Source organism: Cyprinus carpio, chromosome B18 (assembly GCF_018340385.1).
Source record: "Cyprinus carpio isolate SPL01 chromosome B18, ASM1834038v1, whole genome shotgun sequence".
Classification (NCBI taxonomy): domain Eukaryota; kingdom Metazoa; phylum Chordata; class Actinopteri; order Cypriniformes; family Cyprinidae; genus Cyprinus; species Cyprinus carpio.
The window spans coordinates 20353253-20375106 of NC_056614.1; the positions used below are offsets into that span (position 1 = coordinate 20353253).

Below are 21854 nucleotides of genomic sequence, written 5' to 3' on the forward strand. Positions count from 1 at the left end.
TTGAGCATATACTATGGGAACACTATGGTATTCTTTGGAGTACCAGGCATATTATGGTACAGTAAATATATTTAATTTAATTTATTAAAATGATTAAATACTAAGAAATATGTAATACAATAGTTAATAAGATCTGTCATTTCTACACAGTACATTTTGAAATGATTATCTATGTTTTTACCTACATATTTGTTCTAAATCTCTTTTTCTGCACCAGTGCTAAATGCTGAGGGGCAACTCTGAACAGGAAAAAATGCAGGTGTGAACCCAAAATGCAAAAATGAGTCTCTTTTTCAGAGCCAGGATGCTGTGACTCAGTTTCTTGGGATGGTGAAGTGGAATCCAGAGGCGTTTAATGAAAACACACAGGAACGTGACCTCTCAGCTTCACGTAAGCACGGCTGAGTAAACAGGTCATTAAGAAAATAAAGCAACTTTCTTCATTCTGTCAGGCGCAGGAGCGAGGGATTAATGGCCATGGAGTAGGCGCAGTCGCAGACACTGTTCACACAAGCCTAAAAATAACAGCCATAGACATCTAGAGAATCTTTCACCCTGGACATGTTAAATGGCCATTGAATCTGCTGCATTAAGCCACATGGGCTAAAGTGGCTCCAAAATGCAAAATGCTTTTCTGAATACACATTTATCACACAAGCCAATTAAAGACGGATGCCAGATTTGGCTACATTCAACATAGTGATCAGTGTTGTTATTGTTACCTAAAACAAATGTATTCATTTATTAATAAATACTACAATAGTATATAAATAATACTAAAATAACATTGACAGTGATACCTCAAGGTAAATGTGTAATATGTGACACTGAAATGCCAAAATTTACAGAGCAGAAACAACTAAATGAGTCATACCAGATACCCCCTGCCTTTTCCGAAATTTCACTGGACCAAAGAACAGGTTCTCATGTATATTAAACAAGTCAAATTCTGGCTCAACCAATGGCGTGAGTTTAGGGTGGGCCAAACTATTTGACTTAATGGAAGACTGGGTTGACAACTGGAAATACGGTTGGCGATTTTGGGAAACCTGTTAGAAGACAATAATTCCTTGGTGCAACTAGTGTTGCAGAAATTACACACTTAGTCTTTAACAATGCATCTCCCTTCTCAATTTTTAAATGTCAACTCCTGTCTAATGTCCCAAATAATACTTAGTAATAACAGCCATGGCATACAATGTTTCTCATTTTTACTGATTTCTAATTACACTTACAAGTGCTTCTGCAGTTGCTAAGTTTAATCCAAATTCATTAAGAGATACCAAAAATACAGCCAGTGGATGAAAGTGCCACGAACACATGCCCACATTCACCCACACAAAGACTCTGCCTGTAAAACTCAACAGGGAGCTGAGGGTCACAAACAACAGGGTGTACGATGATGGCTGGAAATGCCACTGGCACAATCTCAATTCTTAAAAAAGGCATACTATGACAGCTGTGTCATAACTCGGTCACTTCAGGACACAGTTACCACGTGCCCATCAGCCCTGCAGCCAACAAACCCCACCAGACCCATTCGGTGGGTGGTACAACAGCTGTGTCACCCCCAGATACTTTATTTGATAAAAGACTAAATGTTCATTGAGCAGATTCAGATTTGGACCAAGTGTCTGTTATTCTTTCCTCACTTTTACAGTGCTGAATGGGTGTCAGTAGGGTATGATGGATCAGAGGGGAATGTCTGTCACTAATGCAAAAATCTAAAGATTGGTAGGGTCTCTGAAAGATACAATAATGCAAAACAAGGTTTAATTGGAAGAGATTAATGCAAAATTGAGTTGACAGAAGCTTGTGTTCGTGAAGCATACGGTGAATGTGTGCGCTCCGTCGATCAAATATGGAAAATCGGAATGTGAGCATTGCTGTTACAACCTGGCAAAGTTGAATTGCCAGCAACACAGGAATTCACACACCCATCTGCGCAAGACTAAATTAGCTACCGAGTTCATTGTTTGAAGATGTGCTATGAAGGCCACATTTCCCTCTGTCTGACAATCAGCCTGTGTTTGCCTCGTTAAGCAAACATGACCCTGTGGCATTTCAATGAGAATTGGGTGAGGGTGATATTTTGTTCCCTGTCCATCCCGTATTCTATTAGCATCATGACATGCCAAATTATCTCCCACTGATTTAGTCAAAACGCAGAAGGATAAACAATCTCGGACGCTTGAGTAAATTGATAGTTTGTGTACTCGGAGTCTTAAAGTTGACAGAGGCCATGACACGTGCCATTTGTATCGCCGGAGCAAGATAAAGAAATGCTGCTAACCATCTAGCTCTTGCGGCACATGGACAGTATGATAGCTGGCAAAAAGCAAGGTGGGGATCTGCCTATCCATGTGGGTCCAAAGGAGCGTAAAATTGCGTCCAGCAAAGCGTGTAGGATATGACAGCCAGGACATGAAATTCTAATGAAAACCAAATCTAATGTAATGCATATTTTCAGGAGTCCCACCTACACAATCTAAACTTTGCAGATGGGGTTGCTCAAACCAGATAATCACATGTGAGTCTAAAGGGAAACAGTGAGGAAAATCTGAAATACAATGTTAAATATTGTACGCTGCAAATACACGTGTTCAGCATGCATTTTCAAGATAGAAGCCCAGTTGTCACTTAATAAATGACTAAATATGTACTAATATCTATTTGTGCGTTTGTGCAAGAATTCCCTGTGGAGATCAAATTCCCCCACAAGGATAGTAAAACCTGACATTTTTGACATAGTAAGTGCAAAATTTCAATCCCTGTGAGGAAAACAGCTTATAAACTGATACTAAAATCAATCATAAAAGATTTTTTTAAGGGTTATGTTTAGCTTTAGGGGGAAGTTTGTACAATATAAAATAATACAACAGACTTCATTTAATTGTGGGTCTATCACCAAACACATTTGGCCATTTGATGCAAAGTCCCGCCCATAGCACAATATAGCTCGTACTGCTTTCATAAAGTTATACTATACACAATGTACTCTAGTGTACAAATTTTAGAAGGATAAAACCCTCTCAAATGGATCAGAATTTTTTTTTTTTTTTTTTTTTACATGAAATCATTTACCATTTTCCAGGGTCTAAGAAAATATAATCTTGAAATAAAAAAATCACTTCAAGATATGGTCCATTAAAAAAAACAAAAAAACATTTGTACAAGTAACTAGACTCCTAGTGAAACATGGTTTCAATGGATCTCTATAGGCATTGGATTGAAAAAATTCTAGTGTGCACATTAACATTAAAGCAAATTGCCATTAAAAATCTCAGCTTCCTTTTAATAGGAACATTTGTTTTCCACACTAGATGTGTGTGAAGTTCAGACAATCTTAATTTGCACTTCAGTAGCGATGTCTGATTCATCAAGTGAACACAAAGGATTCTTTGTTCTTGTCACTTGTTTACCCGTCAGTAAAAACAGAGAGATGTTTCTAAAGTATGCATAGTACTTACTTTAATACTTTATTAAAAGTACATCAATTCTACTTTATTTCAAGGTTTAATGAGGCCTTCATAGCGCTGTCAGCCTTTCAAAATTTCTGATTATAAAGCCTTCGCAGCAACTAATCTGTGCCTCTAGGGACTTTGTGTGACTGGGTTGAAGACATAAAGAGACAGACGCATGGAGAAAGAAGTATGTGGAAGAAAGACACCGCACCATGCTGCGTGTGCATGTGGGTGACAGGTTAAGAGGATGAGGGCCAATTCGCCTGACACCCAACTACAGAAATGCACATTTGAAAGCGTCCGGATGTTTCAATTTCAACCATCCACAACAACAGAAGCCTTTCCCAAAAATAGCCTCCTAAAGCCGCTTAAACAGAGATTTTTGATACGCTAATCGACAAACGCTCCCTGCCACATCAGTATCATGCCAGTTTTCATCGTGGAGTAGAAAGGGTTGCTCAGGATAGAGGATTTGTCTTCTTTTCTTAGAAATGCTTCAAAGAAGGATGGGTCTTTATGAGAGAGGAGCTTAGAGCTCAGAATACAGTGTAGGGTGTTTCATTCTCTCCAATTATGTACCTGAAACATTTCTTCTCCTTTTCACTGCTAATGTATGTGCATATCTGCATACATCGATAAACTAAGTATGCTTCTGTGCTCAAAGTTTTTAGGCTTTTTATTTTTATTTTTTTACAAAAAAAATAAATAAATAAAAAAAATTATATATATATATGTATACATATATATATACATGTATATATATATATATATATATATATATATATATATATAGTTATGACTTTGTATACAGTAAGCAAAATGTTTGATGAAGTTTTAAGAACAAATGTGAGGCTAAATACACTTGACTTGCTGTGCTGAACAAATAAATCTAAAGAGGTGACTAAATTCACTTGGGTATGTTGTTGTACAACTCACACACACTATTTTGTTCCAAAGTGAAAAAAAAAAGAAAAAAAAAACTCAAGAATGAAGCATAGATTGCATTTACAGCGAGGCAGTTGAACCTTAGCCCTCAGAAGAACAGCCGAGCTTTGAAAAAAAAAGCTCATTCTTCTTACTCAACAGCTCCATCAAGTACAATAAATCCAAAAGTCTATCTTACAGTAACTCTGGGCTGCACTGAACACCTGCGGATCTTCTTCTAAACAAATGCACTGCTTAATCAACATTCTTACAGAACTCTGGCAAACAAACTCATTTAGAGGCACTTATGGTCACCTGTTGCTGTTTTTTTGGTGTGGCAGGCAGTGTCCCATCAGAATTGCTGGCACTATATCGCCATCTATATGGTGGGAGTGAGTACTGTGGGTGTTGTGAGTGGGGGTTGGGTGAGGAGATTGCAAGGCAGAGATTGATTTGCCCTCTCTCAGATGTGGCACTTAGCTGAGGCGATCTGCTGTGAATCACACCAAATTAAAGAAAACAGAGCGAGCCACGCTTCGGAAATAAGCGCGGCAAGAGGGGATGGAGAAAGAGCTGTGGAACCTGATGTCCCTTCACGTCTCTGCCAGTTACCTAAGTCCTGTCTGAGACACACAGGGCTCTAGAGAAGAGAGAAAGGTGTTAGTCACAGCCCAGCTGAGGTTCAGGCTCTCCTTCAAGCATGTGTGAGTCATACAGGGAGGAGATCAATGCAAAAGAAGAAAATAAAGGATTACAGTCAAGGTAGGGTTTAGTTGGCTGATTTGATCTCCCGCAGTCAATGCAAAAACAGCAACGAGCCAAGATGAAGCAGATCAAAGCATTCTATATCACCGTCCAATTAGATTATGTGAGGAGGAAAGCAATCTATCATTTTAGACGGGGATGACTTTTATTAAACAGATTTTTAAGGGGTTATAGGGATATGTAAAACGGCATATTTTCAAAATTGACTAGTCAGTGGGAACTTGGCTTAAATGACTAGTCGATTAATCGTTCTTAAAGAAGGTCTGAATAATTAGGCTGGTTTTGGGTTCACCTGACCCCAATTGGGAGTTTATATAAGACACGTTGGGCTAAGTGGAGTGCAATTGAATGGAATAGAAACCAGCGGCCTGTAGTTGTTATTTTAAAGTTAGACTATTTTTAGCTTGACAAGCTGTTTAAAAAAAAGGTGGGCTGCAAAAAGAGTACAAAATGCAACAAACCGACCAGAGTGGCAGTGCTTTGAGGTGGATAAATTTGAAGAGATGTTTTTTGAGAGGGTTTTAAAAAGTCTAACAGCTAAAGCAAATAATTAAAACAATACTGGTAAAAAAAATAAAAATAAATATATATATATTTATATATATATATATATATATATATATATATATATATATATATATATAAATACACACATACATACATACAAAATACATACATACACACATATATATACACACACACACACACACACACACATATATATATATATATATATATATATAGATATATATATATATATACATATATATATACATATATGTATGTATGTATGTATATGTATATATGAAAGCTAAATCCAAATTAATTGACATCACTAATTTCAATGTTAGGTGTCTCCACAAAGAAAAAATCTAAAAACTACTGGATAAAATTAAGAATAATTTTAAATCATAACTCAATCTTTCTAATCAATTTGTGAACTGGGTCAACCAATATAAAGTATAACGTCCAAAATTTGTGGCCGGTAAGATTTAGCGCTAAATATTCAGCATCATTACTCCAGTCTTCAGTGTCACGTGATCCTTCAGAAATCATTCTAACATGCTGAAGCATCATTTCTTATTATTAGCAATGCTGAAAACAGTTGTGCTGCTTAATATTTTTGTGGAAACCATGATACAGTCTGGGGGGGGGATTCTTTGAAGAAGAAAGTTCAAAAGAGCAGCATTTATTTGAAAAAAAATATATATATCTTTTGTAGCATTATGAATGTCATTTTTAATCAATTTTGTGTTTCTTTCCTGAATAAAAATATTAATTTATACACGTACACCTTACTGGTCCTAGACCTTTGAACGGTACTAAAATTAGGCATCACTACAACTTTGTTCTTGTGTTAAAGCTGCAGTCCGTAACTTTCTTGTGTTCCAAAATTTATATAATAAGTGAGTACACCATAAATCCATTTTCCAGACTGTGTTTTGGCTTTTCTGAATCACTATATGTTACAACTATAATAAGTGTTTATATTCTGACTATTTCAGACTGGTTCGGGTAGGTACCGCTACAGAGTAGCCCGGTACCTGCGTGATTCATCATAGACATAATCAGTGCCAAACGTTACGGACTGCAGCTTTAATGAAAAAGTTATTAAATAAAATATTTTAGAGCAGAGCATAGGCTATCTATTTACTATGGAAATATCAAAGACATCATTGTCATTAATTTGTCTGGTCTGAAAAACATTTTTCACCTAATATTTTTAATTTTGGACCATGAGATCCACATTTATCTGCATAAATAAGGTTATTTTTTAAGCATTCACAAGTAAAATTTTGTCTTAACACGGATGAAATGGAGCTTGAACTATGAAAGACGGAAAGATCAAAACAGCGGTGGTCAGGACTGCAGGGCACATCCTGTCTGCTTATCACAAATCAGATCCCTGCCTTCCATTTATCTCTGTTCCTGTCATCAATCATACCCAACAACATGCATCTTTCTAAAAGCAACACGCACACACACACACACACACACACTGGAGAACACTTTTCTGTTACTCTGCCATTATTCCAACCATTACTATTCTCTGGGTCCCCTTTAATATACAAGAAATGGTGCCGCATAAGCATCTACAGATAAACACGTATCATGTTTACCGTGACATTCGGCTGTTCTCGCTGTGAAATCTGTGTACGTGTGCATGTCTCCGATACAAATCCCCATATTGCCTCCGGCTCCACAGGTCACTGTGCACAGCAAACCCACAGAGTCAGACAAACGCCACACAGATACCATTCAATTAATTACTGCTTCCAACTAGTGAGTTGGAAATCCAGTGTCACAGATAAAGCCATCCGTGTTTACAGCATGAGTCACTGCAATTATATTTGGATTGGCGAATGCAGGCTAGGCCGTCTGGGCGGTTTTAGATATTCTGAAAGAAAAGATTCCAGCAGTAATTGACTATGAATCAATATGCAAATACAGGAATATTATATAAAATTTCCACTTCTCTCAGAGGGATGAGGCAGTCCAGGGACATTTCGCAGGCCTGGCATGCCACACGCTGTGTTTGAGAAGTGGATTAGAAGATCCAGGCTTTTGAGGCTCTCCTGCAATTATCTGCCTGACGGAGGGATGATCTATGCAAACAGAGAGGAGATAGACAGAGAAAGAAGGGCGCTAGGGATGGATTGAGAGTTGTGAAACGATAGGACTGACAATGTGAGATCTCTTTCTGCTAAATCAACGCTTGGGGACTCTAATGTAACTCTTGCACTCAAAAACGGAGCAAACTTGAACACAAGCGAGCTTTCATTCTCCCCCAATTGTCACTGTTTCTAAATCAGTTACATTCAGTATAATGAGTTGGAACTGCTGATATGGTCTTGGTTAAAATGAGCGAGCAGCTCTGGGACATATCGTTGTCTTTTATCTCCATCTTTGCTTCCATCGCAAAAATGGATAGTTCAGCCAAAACTGAAATAGTTGTCACCATTTATTCACCCTCATGCTGGTACAAATCTATTACTTTCACTCTGTTGATGCAAAACACAAAAATGGAGACTCTGAAGAATATTCTGGTCACTGGGACACTACCCTTTCTAAAGATACAAATATGTACCGTTTAGGGTTAAAAATGGTACAAAGTCTTGTCTACCACCCTAATGACAGCTTTATTTCTTTTTCCTAAAGAGTGAATAATTCATAAAATAATTCAAATGATGCATGTATGAAATTACAAGTCTCCACTGTAGCATCAAATATGGTACAGCAAGATGACATTTGGCCAAGAGACACACAGGAACCAATGACATTTGATGGACATCTGATATCAAACCTGACATATGGCATTTAACACTGCCATATTTGATTGCAAAGATGCAAAAACTGTATGAAATGCAACAAAAATGGCAAGAAAGGTGGTGAAGTTGAAGAATTTTACAGTGCAAACTTTCAAAATATCACTTGGTAACATTTTTACAAATAATAAACCAGTTCATAAATCATTTAAAATGATTAAGTAGCCATTTGGAAAGGAAAAAGAGGAAAAGAGAATTTCAAAAAGAGAAAAAAAGAGTCCATTTAAAGTATGTAAACCACTGAATTAGTTTAGAATGATTGTGTGTACAGTTTTTATCTGTGTGTGTATGTGAGCAAGTATTTCTGAGCATCTTCAAAACTTTTACATTCATAGTAGTTAGTGAATCTAACTTCCTGCTGTTTAAGGCCCAGAAAGCTAAACAAATTTTTCTGCTCTGAAATCTCTTTAAATTGCCCAAGCATTTTGACTTTGACAACTCCACAACTTACTGGCTACATATAAGTACAAACACACTATTTTGTGCCTTAACAATAAATCTCCAACTCTGCTTCCACTTTAAGAGCCAAGTGAATTGCCAGAGGTCAGCAGGCCTTAACCTCTAAGACTCTAGACAAGCACAAAACCTCCATTTATTTAGTTGTGTAATCACAGATTCTTCACTAACAGCTAACTCACAACCATGCACAACATATCAGCCGTGAAGGAGTTGCACAAATAAGGCAAAATCAAACCTAACCTATGCAGCAAAAGCAGTGACCTTCGTAGAGGATGGGTAGTGAGTACAAAGGAGGGTAGACACAGGGAGAGAACCATTCAGAGCCACTGCAGTGCTAATGACTGGGTGCTCTCATTATCTCCATCATTACCAGACCTTCATTTACCGTATTGTGCTCAACAGCTAGTGTGCGAATTAATCAAGATTTCTCACTCTGGTAAGACAAGCTTCCTCCTAATGGCGCACTTCAAAGATGAAAGCACGAGTCACAGTACAGTCCATCTGCAAGGTTAAATACAAACCAGACCTCCCAATTTCTGTCTGTGCTTCAGTGCAAAGATACCTAAAGGCATTGCGAAGAACAGACAGTCAAGTTAGTATCAGCAGTTCGTCCCTGCTGGTGGATGCAGTAACTACACCAATTCTGAAAGCATACATCTTTTTTTTTTTCTTTTCAAATATCCATTTTTCATACCTTACATAATAATATTGTGACACCAAAATTTCAGAAGATGGATTTATTTATTTTTTTACATTTTTTTATTTTTTATTTATTTAGACAAGACTGTATAGAAATTTAATATAGGCTATTTATTGGTTGTTGGCCATAACTTAAAAATAATTACCAGATTATCGGTATTGGCCAGAATTTTAACATTGTTGCATCCCAGACAGTATTGTTTTACTATTATTTAAATACTATTATGGTATTTATTAATATTTCGAATTAGTTTTACTTATATATTTTCATTTTACGTTTAATTTGTGTGCTTTTGTAATTTTTTTACATTTTTTTAATTTCAGTTTTAGCTTTTGTATTATTTAAATACTATTATATTATTAGCTTTTACATTTTCATAAACTAATTGAAACAAATTTTTAATGTTACTGCATATCAAATCTATAAAACTAAAGTCTAAACCTTCCAACCTAATTTATAGACCTCCTTGGTGAGAAAAGCATGCAACCGATGGAAATGTAGCATAATGCATTTAAAGTAATGCTAATGTAAAGTGAATGATCTCAACAGAGTATGTTAAATGGAAAACGCTTAAATATTTAGGGTGCTTTGCATTTTTACATTGAAACGCAAATACCTACCTCATCTCACCATTCACTAAGAAGGGATGCTATATATACATGCACTCTGTAACTAGTGATGAGCACCCTAGACACAGAGTGTGGACACAGCTGAAGCCAGCCCTTCTGCATGACTGCCTTTAGGCTTTGCGACTAAAGGGAAAGTGTGATTGTGTGTGTGTGTGTGTGTGTGTGTGTGTGTGTGTGTGTGTGTGTGTGTGTGTGTGTGTGTGTGTGTGTGTGTGTGTGTGTGTGTGTGTGTGTGTGTGTGTGTGTGTGTGTGTGTGTGCTTGTGCGTTATGCCCTGGCTGAAGCAATGTGCACCTGTTACCCTTGCAATAAATAGAAATGACACCAGCCTAAAGCAGCGCCTCTTTCTCTCATTAAGACTGATGAATCACAGGAATAACACATAAGTGGCAGCAAAGTCATCAAACGCGCAATGTCCATGTCGTGCCACAAGGTCATCAAAGGGGAAAGTAATGCAAATACGATCTGTCATTTTCTAAAAAAAAAAACGAAAAATGTATATGCTTAATAAAGAGAAATGTTTGCCTTGCACTGCTCTGCGATGCACATCCACGACTTCACGTAATACGTAATTATGTTAAATAGGTCACGGAAGTACTGACTCAGTCAATGTTTACAAATGTGGAGAAGGTGGACCGGTTCAAAAGTTGTTGTGTGTTCAATGACACATTCAAATTTTTTGTAAACAGCATTTAACTGCGTCTTTGCACATTAGACTTGTAAACACTGAGTTAGCACTTCCGCCTACATCACGCGTGACCTTTTCAACGTAATTACGTATTACATGAAGTCATGGACGTGCATCGCAGAGCAGTGTAAGGCAAGTATTTCTGTTTATAAAGCATATACTATTTTTTTTTTTTTTTAATTGACCAATCGTTTTGCTAGACAAGACCCTTATTCCTCGTTTGGCATCGTGTAGAGCCCTTTGAAGCTGCACTGAAACTGTAATTTTGACCTTTAACCTTTTGGTAGCTGTTGAAGTCCACTATAAGGAGAATAATCCTGTAATATTTTCATCAGAAACCTTAATTTCTTTTCAACTGAAGAAAGAAAGACATAAACATCTTGGATGATGTGGGGGTGAGTAAATTATCAGGAAATTTTAATTTGAAAGTTTGATCCTTTAAGTGTGGCCTATAAAGATTTAAAGCCAATATGTGCATCCTGGACTGAACAACATTCTCTCCAAACTTTAAATGGCCGCACTGACTTATCTATTACCTGAGATATTGGACTGCATGTTCCATTCCAAAGGACCCTCGCCACTTAGGGATCTTACAGCAAGCGAGGGAAATTATTTTCCCTTCCATTTCTCGCTCTCTTTTTCTATTTTCTAGCGCCATGCTGGGGGGATCTGGGTAAATAGATAAGTAAATAAAATAAAACACAAAAGCAATGGGGGAGAGAGAGCAAAAGATAAATGTCTGCACCTCACGGATACGCCACGCTTATTCTGAATCATTGCAGCGACTCGCGACTGCTTAACGTTTCATTTTGGAAACAGGGATTTATAGAGGAGGGGAATTCACAGGCTCCGATACGCAAGGGAAACTTGGCGCCCTACCTGCATGACTATAAATAAGATCCTTCTCACTTGATCACACACGGAGCCAGAGAGGAAAAAAGGGATTTCGCACTACTGGCCAGGTAGATGGTGAGGGTGAGACGAACTAGAGAGCATTGTATGAGGATATTATCTATTTAAAGTGGTTTATTGCATAGGGAAGCCAAACATAGACAACATCTTGCTTACAATGAATTGTTAAAAAAGAATGTGCTGGAATCTGTTCAGAGTCCCTGAAGATTCACAGCATTGTAATGATTCACAGCTATAAAAGTATAAGCCCTCTGAAGCACCTGAAAAGAGCTGAAATGTGACTTATGCCTAATAAGTATTAATAATAAGTGCACAATTATAGGTCTCTCAAAGTTCTCAAGGATAAATTTTTTTTTTTTTAAACTGCGCACAAAGCCTGAAGCTTTCCGTGCGATAAACAACAGAGAAGATGCATTTAAATTAAATGATGAATAATGCATGTAGCACATGCTGAGGGCATGCAAAGTTATAAATCACCTTACATACTACTAACTAATCCATAATAACATTTACCTAACCGAAAACGTCCATCAAATGCATATTATCATCAGAGGGCCATTTGGGAACCACAACTTAATGTGTTTGATCATTGTAAATCATATTCTCTGAAAATAATGGCATTTAATGTGTGAGAGGAACCACCACCAGCACGACACCTGTTGTTCATTATTCTGTACAAGGAATTAACTGTTGAGCAGTGGCTTACAAATGAGCCATCAACATTTTTAATGCAGGAGGCGGCCATAATGTCTCTTTTACCCCCAACTGACTACCACTCACAATGTAATGCACATACAAAGATCATGACAATATTAACGGTCCATTAGTATTAACAGCCTCAGGTGAACGAAAGTAACAGCGGCTCGAAGCTTTACAGGAACGTGCTGCTTTCTAAGCTGGTTATTAGTTGGTGCGAGTAGATCACTGGAGGCTGGTTAATTATCTGCAATGTCCATATAGCAAGCTCGACCACTTCAAGCTTGAATGTAGCTGTAGTTTGTTGCCAGTCCAAGATGGTCAACCAGCTTGATCCAGCTAATGACCATCTTAAACCAGGTAAAAAAAAAACAGCTATAATGTTCCAAAACACATCTGCCACCTTAAACTGGATCGATTTACTTCTTTACGCGTGAATTTGGCTTCATTATTTGATTTTGAAGTGAACGCGCTGTTGTCCTAAATGATTAATCTCTAATTTTAATAGTTTGTTTACCAGAATACCAGTTTCATTTCATTTCATCTCTTTGAAGTGATAAACGATTAAAGCGAGACAGTCAATCACTTGTTGTATTTGGTTATAACTATTTATTTGTCTCGTTTATTTAGTTTGTGAATAAAGCGACTCTTGTTTTATTTGTTTGATTACTATTCGTTAATCTTGTTTATTGTTTAAGCTCTCTGAAGTGAACAGAGATTGCATGAATTTATCGTTAATCTTTCATTTGTACGTTAATGGTTCATTTAGTTTCAGCGATCTCAAATTACTGGAGCTGTTTTAGTCTTGAATCGTTCATTTGTTCGCTCATTTACGGATTCTTCGCTGTCTTTAGTGAATGGAGCAGGGCTCCGTGAGTCAGCCCGTCGTGTGAATGTCTCCTGATGAAGGGAGCCAAAGGAGCGCTCAACTTCAGAGCTGAGCGGAATATAGATGCGATGTGAGACTGAGTTTGCTCGTGATTTGCACCCACCTGAACCCAGTGCATTCCACTGAATCACACGAACGGATTGGAGTAAACGTCTAACGTTTTACGTTCAACGCATTAGAGACATCGTTACTGTGATAAATAAAGAAATAAATAGAAATAAAGAATAACATGTTACATTACACTGATCACCATTCTGCTTCTCGTGGCATTCATCTTTAAGTAGGCTATTATCTCAGTGCAACTCTTTCTGCTTAACGAGTTGTAAAAACGTGCAATGCGCTCACAAATTAATTTAATAATTTTCCCGACACTAAATTAACGCAAAATAAATCTAAGAACCAGCTCGAGCGATATTGCTGAACATAACGGAATGAAACCTCTCGTGCCTACCTGGGAAACGAGGAATGCGATGAAAATGCGGGTTCCGAACTCCATGGTCTCAGATCAGTGGGAATAATGTTCAAAACAAGATGCTGGTCAGACCAGCGCTGTTCATAATTCCAGAGTCGCGAGAGTAAAGCCCCTCTGCCTCGAGCTGCCAACTTCCCAAATAGAACTGCAGCCTCGTGAGCAGAGCATTGGAGTCCACCACCAATAGATTTATAGAGGGGGGTGTTTCTTCTTTTGACGCTCGTATGAACCTGATATGCTCGCATTGATGCGCAAGTAATAGTCTCAGCATCTTTGCATTGCATTCCTTCATCCTCATCAGATTGCAAACTTTCTGTTTGGAAAGACAAATTGAGAATAAAGAGTTTAATAGGGTGGTATTTTGCACATTTAATGGAAACAGTACTATAGAATAATCAAACATGCATAGTTCCAGAAAGCTTGCTGTGCTTTCAAGGTGTCATGTTTAATTTTTTCATAAGAGAAAAGCAGCAAGCACAGGCACGGTTTATGATTGGTCATAAATCAAAACTTTATAGAGTGTTCTCTAGATCAAGTGATTCTCAGCTGGTGGGTTGTGACATTAAAATGGGTCACAGGTTAGTTCAGATTGGGTCGTGGACAGGAGGAAGAAAAAAATCCTATAGGCAAATCATAAAATACCACTAAGCATATAACCATGCATAGATGGGATATCTTAAAAAGGGATTTTAAAATGTAATAAGGAAACAATCTCCAAAAGTTTGAGTCAATCAAATCAATGTCAGAACCTATAGACAATTTTTAAAAGGGCAGTTTTCTGAGGAACTTTTTGTTGTGGTTGAATTATTGGCTGACAAGTGCATGAAACACCTATTTCAGTTTTGAATTCTAAACCTGTCTTGATAGAACAATATCCATCTAAAGCATCAAAGACTCATGATCATGATTTTAATAAAGAAAACCTCAAATTCTGAGGATGTTAGCTAGAAGTCTAATTCACAATTCACCCACATTCTGTAGTTCAAACAATAGCAAAACATCTTATACTGTATGTCTGCTATTTGGAGAGGATAGTAGAGGCTGGACAAACAAGGTCATTTTGTTTATAATACCAAATTCACTAACTTCCAGAAAAGCATCTACACTGAAGTTCAGGTTTGTTAGAATCATTAAGGTTTAACTGGTATCTGTGTGTGAAGAAAAACAGTCCTGATAGAACAATCTGTACATACTCACCTAAACATCAAAGATTCACGATTTTGAAAAGAAAACCTCATAAGGAAGTTGAATAATGATTAAGAAGTCTAATTCAAAATACCTATGGTTCCACAGTTCAAATAATAGCAAAACATCCTAAATGTTGACTATTTGGAGTTGACTAGATGCTGGACAAACAAGGTCAATTTCTTTTTAACAACTTCACTAAACTTTTAGAACAGCACCTAGAGTGAAGTTAGTGTTTGTTATGAGGGTTAAACTGTCATCTGTGTGTCAGGATTTTTCCTTTCAAAACCACAGCACACAGATTTATTAACTTGACTGACAACGTCACAACAATAACCACAGATTCTCTCTTGGATTTTGTGATTTTCAGCAAAACTCTCTCTAACCAAAGGCTGCACTAGAAACTTTTTTCTGAAGTCCCCCCATTGTGGAATTGTTACTTTGACCATGGCCCATGTTCAAAAGACAGAAACACTGTATTTTAGTCAGCTGTCATGTCTAGACATTCAGTGCCAAAAAGTTTCTAATGGGGTTCAGAAAAGACAGAATGTCTATTAATATCTCAGTAAGAGTGTCTGACACAATGTCTAAAAATGACCACTGGTAATCAAGAGAGCTGAACATTTGGCTCTCAGGAATGTTCCAGAATTTTACATGGTAAATCTGAGAATAAAAAGTTAATCTGAACATAACAAATAGCTAAAATAATTAACAATAGTTTGCTCACATGAGAAAAATCACCCAGCAAGGAGCTCAAATTCAAATGTTTCACTTGAAAGAGACAGGTGAATCTTTATCGCTTTATATTTGCTTCTGGATTTTTATTTGCTTTACTCTCAGCTCATCATTTTTTATTTCCCCCATGTACCATGACACAGGCTATTGAGAGTGATGACAGACAGTACAGCTAAAAGTGTCCAAAGATCCATCACAATGACCCATGAATTCCACAATGAGCACAAACAAATATCCTTTGACCAACAGTCACGGGAGTTTCAGGCCAAAACGTTCAAAAAGAAAGACACATTTATATTTGGTATGGGAATACAGCCTTGCTCTTTGAGCACTCCTTTGCCCCTGTTATATCAACATGTCTTAGATGCACGTCAAGGGAATCTGACACTTCCTGTTATGAAAGACAGCAAAGGCCAGATGCTCACAGTCAAACATAGAACTGTAGATCATGGACCTCTATTACATCTCAGACAATATCCAAACACTTTAGTTAACTCTTTAAAGCTTTAAATGCATATAAAAAGATTAGAAAATACCAAATGTTTCCCTTTAGGCTGAAAGGTTACTACCATTTCACTCTACCTGCATCTTCTTATCCAACCAGAGTTTCTGTTAAAAGTTTGGCTGGCTTTTTCCTATTTCAAAGGAAGAAGTTTAATCAAGACTAAAGATAATGAAAGACTCTTCTTTATCCATTCATATTCTACCCACAAATCTCTGCAGCCACATACAAATGGATAGATTTGTGCATATATCTGCTTAGAGTAGATAAAGGGGAGGGGTTATAATGCGTATACCGTCACCTCAGGAGCCATCATCTCTCAACCCCCCTCAGATTCCCTCTCTCTCCCTTTTTTCTGTCCAGTTGTGAAAAATGAGGCTAGGAATTGTTGTGACGTCCTGAGGAATTGCTTTTTCAAGACAATGTTGCGGAATTGTTGCGCTATAGCTCTTTATCAAAGAATCCGGGCTGGAAATAGCATTACGGCTGCTGTGGATTTGTCTGAAACGCATATGTTAAAAAGGTGCGTGGCGGGGAAGAAAAACGTTCCAGTATCTTGGATTGTCAAGGTGGCGATGAAAAGAGAGATCTAGCTGCAATTTTAAGTGAAAAATGAAGAACTACAAAATGAAACCATATGAGAACGATTAAAATGTCAAGACAAGAGCAAAATGTTTTCAGATAATGTATCTCCGCTTCGGGAGTGAATACTCAAGGAATAAGTCTCCTGATTCAATATTCCACACCTGAGATGTTACTTCTACTGTATATAAATGTCAAAATAAAAAAAAGAAATTTGTTTGAAAGTTTCTATGTTTTTCCTTCTTAGTGACCAACAAATCAACAGTTCAAACTGGAATATCTAAAAATGTGTTCAGACAAACTCGAGACATTTACTGAATTTGCATAGAAAATTATAACAACAATATATATATGCAAAGGTTAACATGAGCGATTGCTGTAGAAAAAATGGCACAAATGGAGCTTTTTAATTTTGGGGGCTTATCTTGACATCCTGTTATCTTGACGTCTTGTTATCTTGTCTTGAAAAGGGAGGGATGAAAATGTCTCCTGGTATTGAATGGGAGTTAGAGTGCCGGAAAATATTCTTTATGGGAAACAATCCACTCCTCCCCTCTCTGAAAAGAGAAAAGAGCACAGAGTGTTAGTACGGAGGGCAAATGCATCAACAATCATGAAAATGGCAAAGAGGCAGTGATGCATAATGTTAAATAATAAAACCAGTAAATAAACAAAACTGAAAGGAGTAAAGGAAGTGTTTACAAGTCTATAAAGTGATGAAAAAATAGGTCAGGTTAGTACTCACCTCAAAGAAAGCTGCATTATATAGCTGCATAATCTAAAGTAATATTTACCTCTGAGAGCTGGGGGTAGAGCTTTACTGGCATAAACAGCAACCAGACAAGATTTTATGGTTATTTCTTTGTTATTAGCTCTTTGTGTATAAAATACTTGTGTAAAAATGAATTTATTCTTAACATCTCTTCTTTTTGAAAAACCAGGGCCGACTGCATAAGCGCGCATCTGCCAACAAAAACCCAAGGTCTGCAATCAATGCATTACAATAACGATTAACATTCTCTAGCAATCAGTTAACAAGTCTATGATCTCTTACTTCATATTAATTTAAAACAACAGGTGAATCAATTTGATTTACTTTCATAATGGTTTTCCATCCTTTCTGCTCACTGTGTGAATTGAGAAATAGATCATGAAATCAATGTCCAGGTGAAGGAACGCCACCGATCTCCAGAGAGCTGAACCTTAACCAAACAAGTAAATGAAAATGTCTGTCTGAATGTTGCCCAATTATTTAGACTGATTAAATAAATTTGCCGTAACGACAACAAGGACACACTGCAACACAATGCAACGTGTTTGTTTGTTTTTGTTGTTATGTTTTGTTTTTAAACACATGCCAGCCACGTTCATGTTTTCAGTAGGACCTTCTACCTCTGACTGCCCAGCAAAATTAATATAAGCCAGCTGGACTGAATCCACATGCTCAGTTGCACACGGTCCTCATGATCTGAATGTATGGTCCTCCTGAGGATGTAATTACAAATAATGGACACTAGGTGAGGCAAAAGCCTCCTTCTCAGAAGGTACAGGATGGTGTCCATTGGAGCACTACTCCCTCTCCCTGGCCAGGCTTTTGTCCTTGGGAGTGAGCAGGTGATGCACTGCCAGAATCTGAGCTGGACCAGGGAAAGCTCCCATGTGCCAGCACTGCTGGAGCAGATTGATGGTCCCTCCATTTGATGCTTTATTACAGCCTGTACTCTCTTTATTACCTCTCTCCTTTCTCTTGCAAACAACAAGCATTTCTCTCTAAATGGCGCTAAAATTTCCCAAATGCTTTTTCGTGCATTTATTTTAGGTATCCTTGAAAAAAAAAAAAGTTAAGTGGTTGTCAAGAGGTGAAAAAGAAAGGTGCGATTACAAGAAACAGTTTAAAAATAGTGCACTCAAACATAAACATCATGTCATTTACTCACCTTCAAACCTGTATGATTTTATTTCTTCTGAGGAACATAAAAAAAGAAGCTCAGCAGAATGTTCACACTGCATTTTTTCATACCTTTAGAGTGAAATAGGACTCATGCACTATTATACAGTTCATCTGAAGTTATATTATAACTGGATATTCAGTAAAATTTGCTAAATTACATTTACCAGTGTTATTCAATTAGTGTTTTTAAAGATGATTAACTTTAAATGATTGTTAGATGACGGCAAATGTAATATAAAATGGTGAAATGAGCATGCATAGCTCTAATTAGCCTATTGTACTAGAATAACATTTATGATGCTTTTTCTTATTTTTGGAACTTGATAGCCCCTAGACACTATTAACTTTTATTATATAGAAAGGCAGCATTATTAAATAAGTATACACTTCGGTAAAAAAATAAAATAAAAAAATGTTTAAAAAAATTAATAATAATAATTTAAAAGTTGTCAGTTGCAAAAAACACGCATATTTATATTTATCAAAGTAAGATGTGACTCTTCTTTGGGACATATGGAGTAATTTTTCCCACTAATATCACCAAAAGAAAACAAATGTGCAAAAGAGCATTTAAAATCATTATATTATTGAAGGCACTTAATTATAAAAATGAATGTTCTCTTTCATTTAAATGGACTTGTACTGGGTTTGCTGGAATGGAAAAACAATGCTAAATGCAAATAATAAAAATAAAACCATACACAGCATAGCAACACATTTAAAAAGAAAGGAGAAAACACATTCCATATGTTTACTAGTGATGCAAAATGAAGTGTCCAATAAAACTACAAAATTTAGGCACAGTTTCACTGGTCACTTTGTTTAATATATTTCCATGTTTAAATTTAAGGTCTTTTGGTGTTGTTGTTTTATGTGATAAATTTATTTAGGTGCTGTGACTCACTGCCCAAATTAAAATCCTAAAATCCTGAATCCTGAAGCAAAACCTATTGAGGACCATTATATTAATAAAAATATTATTTGTATATCTGGTAAAAGGTTCAGCTTTTACAGAGAACACAGGACATCAAGTCACATGGCAGCACAAACTTTATAAATATGCTATTTGGACAGCCATTTGCAATCCATTTGAGGTTGTCTACCTCCTGATGTGAGCTTCTAAAATGTAGAGAGAAGGGTTGTCTTGTATGACAGAATCTCTAAAGCTTGTCAAACTAAAAATACTCATGCAACATGTGGAATTGTGATTTCTAACATGTCCAAAGCTCTTTTATAATAAATTCCTAAATGCAGAAGCACAATCTCCTTACTGACAATTTACAGGCACCAATTCATCAGCCGGAGCAGGTGGCCTCATGGACAGTGAGCTCCAGAACATGCCCCGATTTCCATAAACTACTGTTATAGCCAAGAATAAATTAGTCGGATAACTATAAAGCATTCTTATTAGTCTGAATAAATTACTCTGCCCTGTGTCAATTAAATGTCTACTCAACTGATTTGCCCTCTGTGCCCATAGCAAACACATCATCTTTACTTTATTAAACACATGAACTTCTGGATAAACCCATCACCACATGCACAGACGTTAAAGACACGTGTTACAAAAGCAAACAGCCATAAACATAGAAAACAAAAATGGAAAAGTCATTTTTTCCACTCTGAGCTTTTCAATGGGCTCTCAGTGGGGATGCAGGCTGCATCATTTCATCAGGAAAAAAAGAAAAAGCAACAGGCCACAATCAAGTCAAAGTTCATTTTTTCAACCCGTACCGCTGAAAGTAAATGTTTGCCAGGATTGAAGTGATTTTCATTTAAGATGCACTTGCTGTGTTTATTTTTTTTCCTTGTCGACTCCAGCCATTAAAAGCCATTTTTCAGGTAATGCAACAGCTTAAATGCTGAATTAAGGGAAACACAGTGTGGTTACAAACACTCTGACACATTTAGATACAAACTAAATACGATTTTAAAGAAAAGAAAAGTTCCAGCAACATCAAGCCAAACCATTTAAGTCACAGTGAAAGATGTTGAAGCGGTTGACAGGGCAGTTGTCTAGGGCAGCATGAGACAACTCATGGACCATTCACACCAAAATCAATAACTATAAAGAGAACTTTAATGATATAACTATATTAGCGTCCACAACAACATCTAATAACATTCTGTTTATTATAAGCACACACTGCAGTTCTGTCATCTGTGGCTTTAAAGGTGTCATGAACACAATCAAAATGTTCTTAATATTTTTACACATATGAGAGGTTACTCTACAATAACAACATACCGCAAGTTTCAAAACTCACTGGTGGCTCGGCTGTTATAGTAAAAACGTTTCAAGAGAGTTTCACATAAAATGCTAATTTCATATGCAAAAATGTTCATAACAGTGAACATTTACATTGAAATCTCACACCAGACATGCCCCTTCTAACAGAGCGCTCAATTCAGAGGGCTAAATTAAGGCTAGAAAAATGACCGTTTATATTTAAAATATGACCATTTTTGATTTAAAAAGACTAAGAACACATGAACACCTCGAGAAACATGAAAACTTTAAAACTTTAAAAACTTTAATTTCATGACCCGTTTAAGTGCTCAAGCACTTTAAAGCAGAATGGATTCTGATTGGCTGTCAAGGTTTTTATTATTTAGCAGCTAGAAAAAAAGTCAGATATTCTGAAAGTGATTCCAATCAGTTTAAACTTCTGATATACAGTTTTCTGAGCACACACATCCGAAGCACATACACAGGTGTCACGTGGCATGGGAGTACTAATCTCTTTCATGTCTTATTGCACTGAAACGGTCAAATATGCACAGGTTTTAACACATGAGTTACAAAAACAGTCTTGTCTGTGAAGGTAAACAGCTAGGAAAGAAATTGCATGTTTATATTAGATCGGTGTAGCAGCAGTGTAATATACAGTAAATAAAATCAATAAATCCATCTCTTTTGTCTCCTCAGAGCCTGGGACTCTAAATAGTGTTCCTTGCTCATCAGTGCAGACAAA

At 36.9% G+C, this 21854-nt stretch overlaps 1 protein-coding gene across 5 annotated transcripts in view; it reads right to left on the minus strand.

Moving 5' to 3' along the window:
* LOC109108993 (cadherin-13-like) overlaps positions 1-14096 on the minus strand; it is a 355177-nt gene extending 341081 nt beyond the window's left edge. For 2 of the 5 annotated variants that reach the window (XM_042744288.1, XM_042744283.1), the window contains exon 1: positions 13904-14094. In XM_042744288.1, the coding sequence (XP_042600222.1) occupies positions 13904-13948 (45 nt within the window). In that variant the 5' untranslated portion in view covers positions 13949-14094. Of the gene's footprint in view, positions 1-13903 lie in introns of all 5 variants that reach the window. The other 3 variants (XM_042744285.1, XM_042744286.1, XM_042744284.1) reach the window with 2 other exon arrangements.
* Between the last annotated feature and the right edge of the window lie 7758 nt (positions 14097-21854).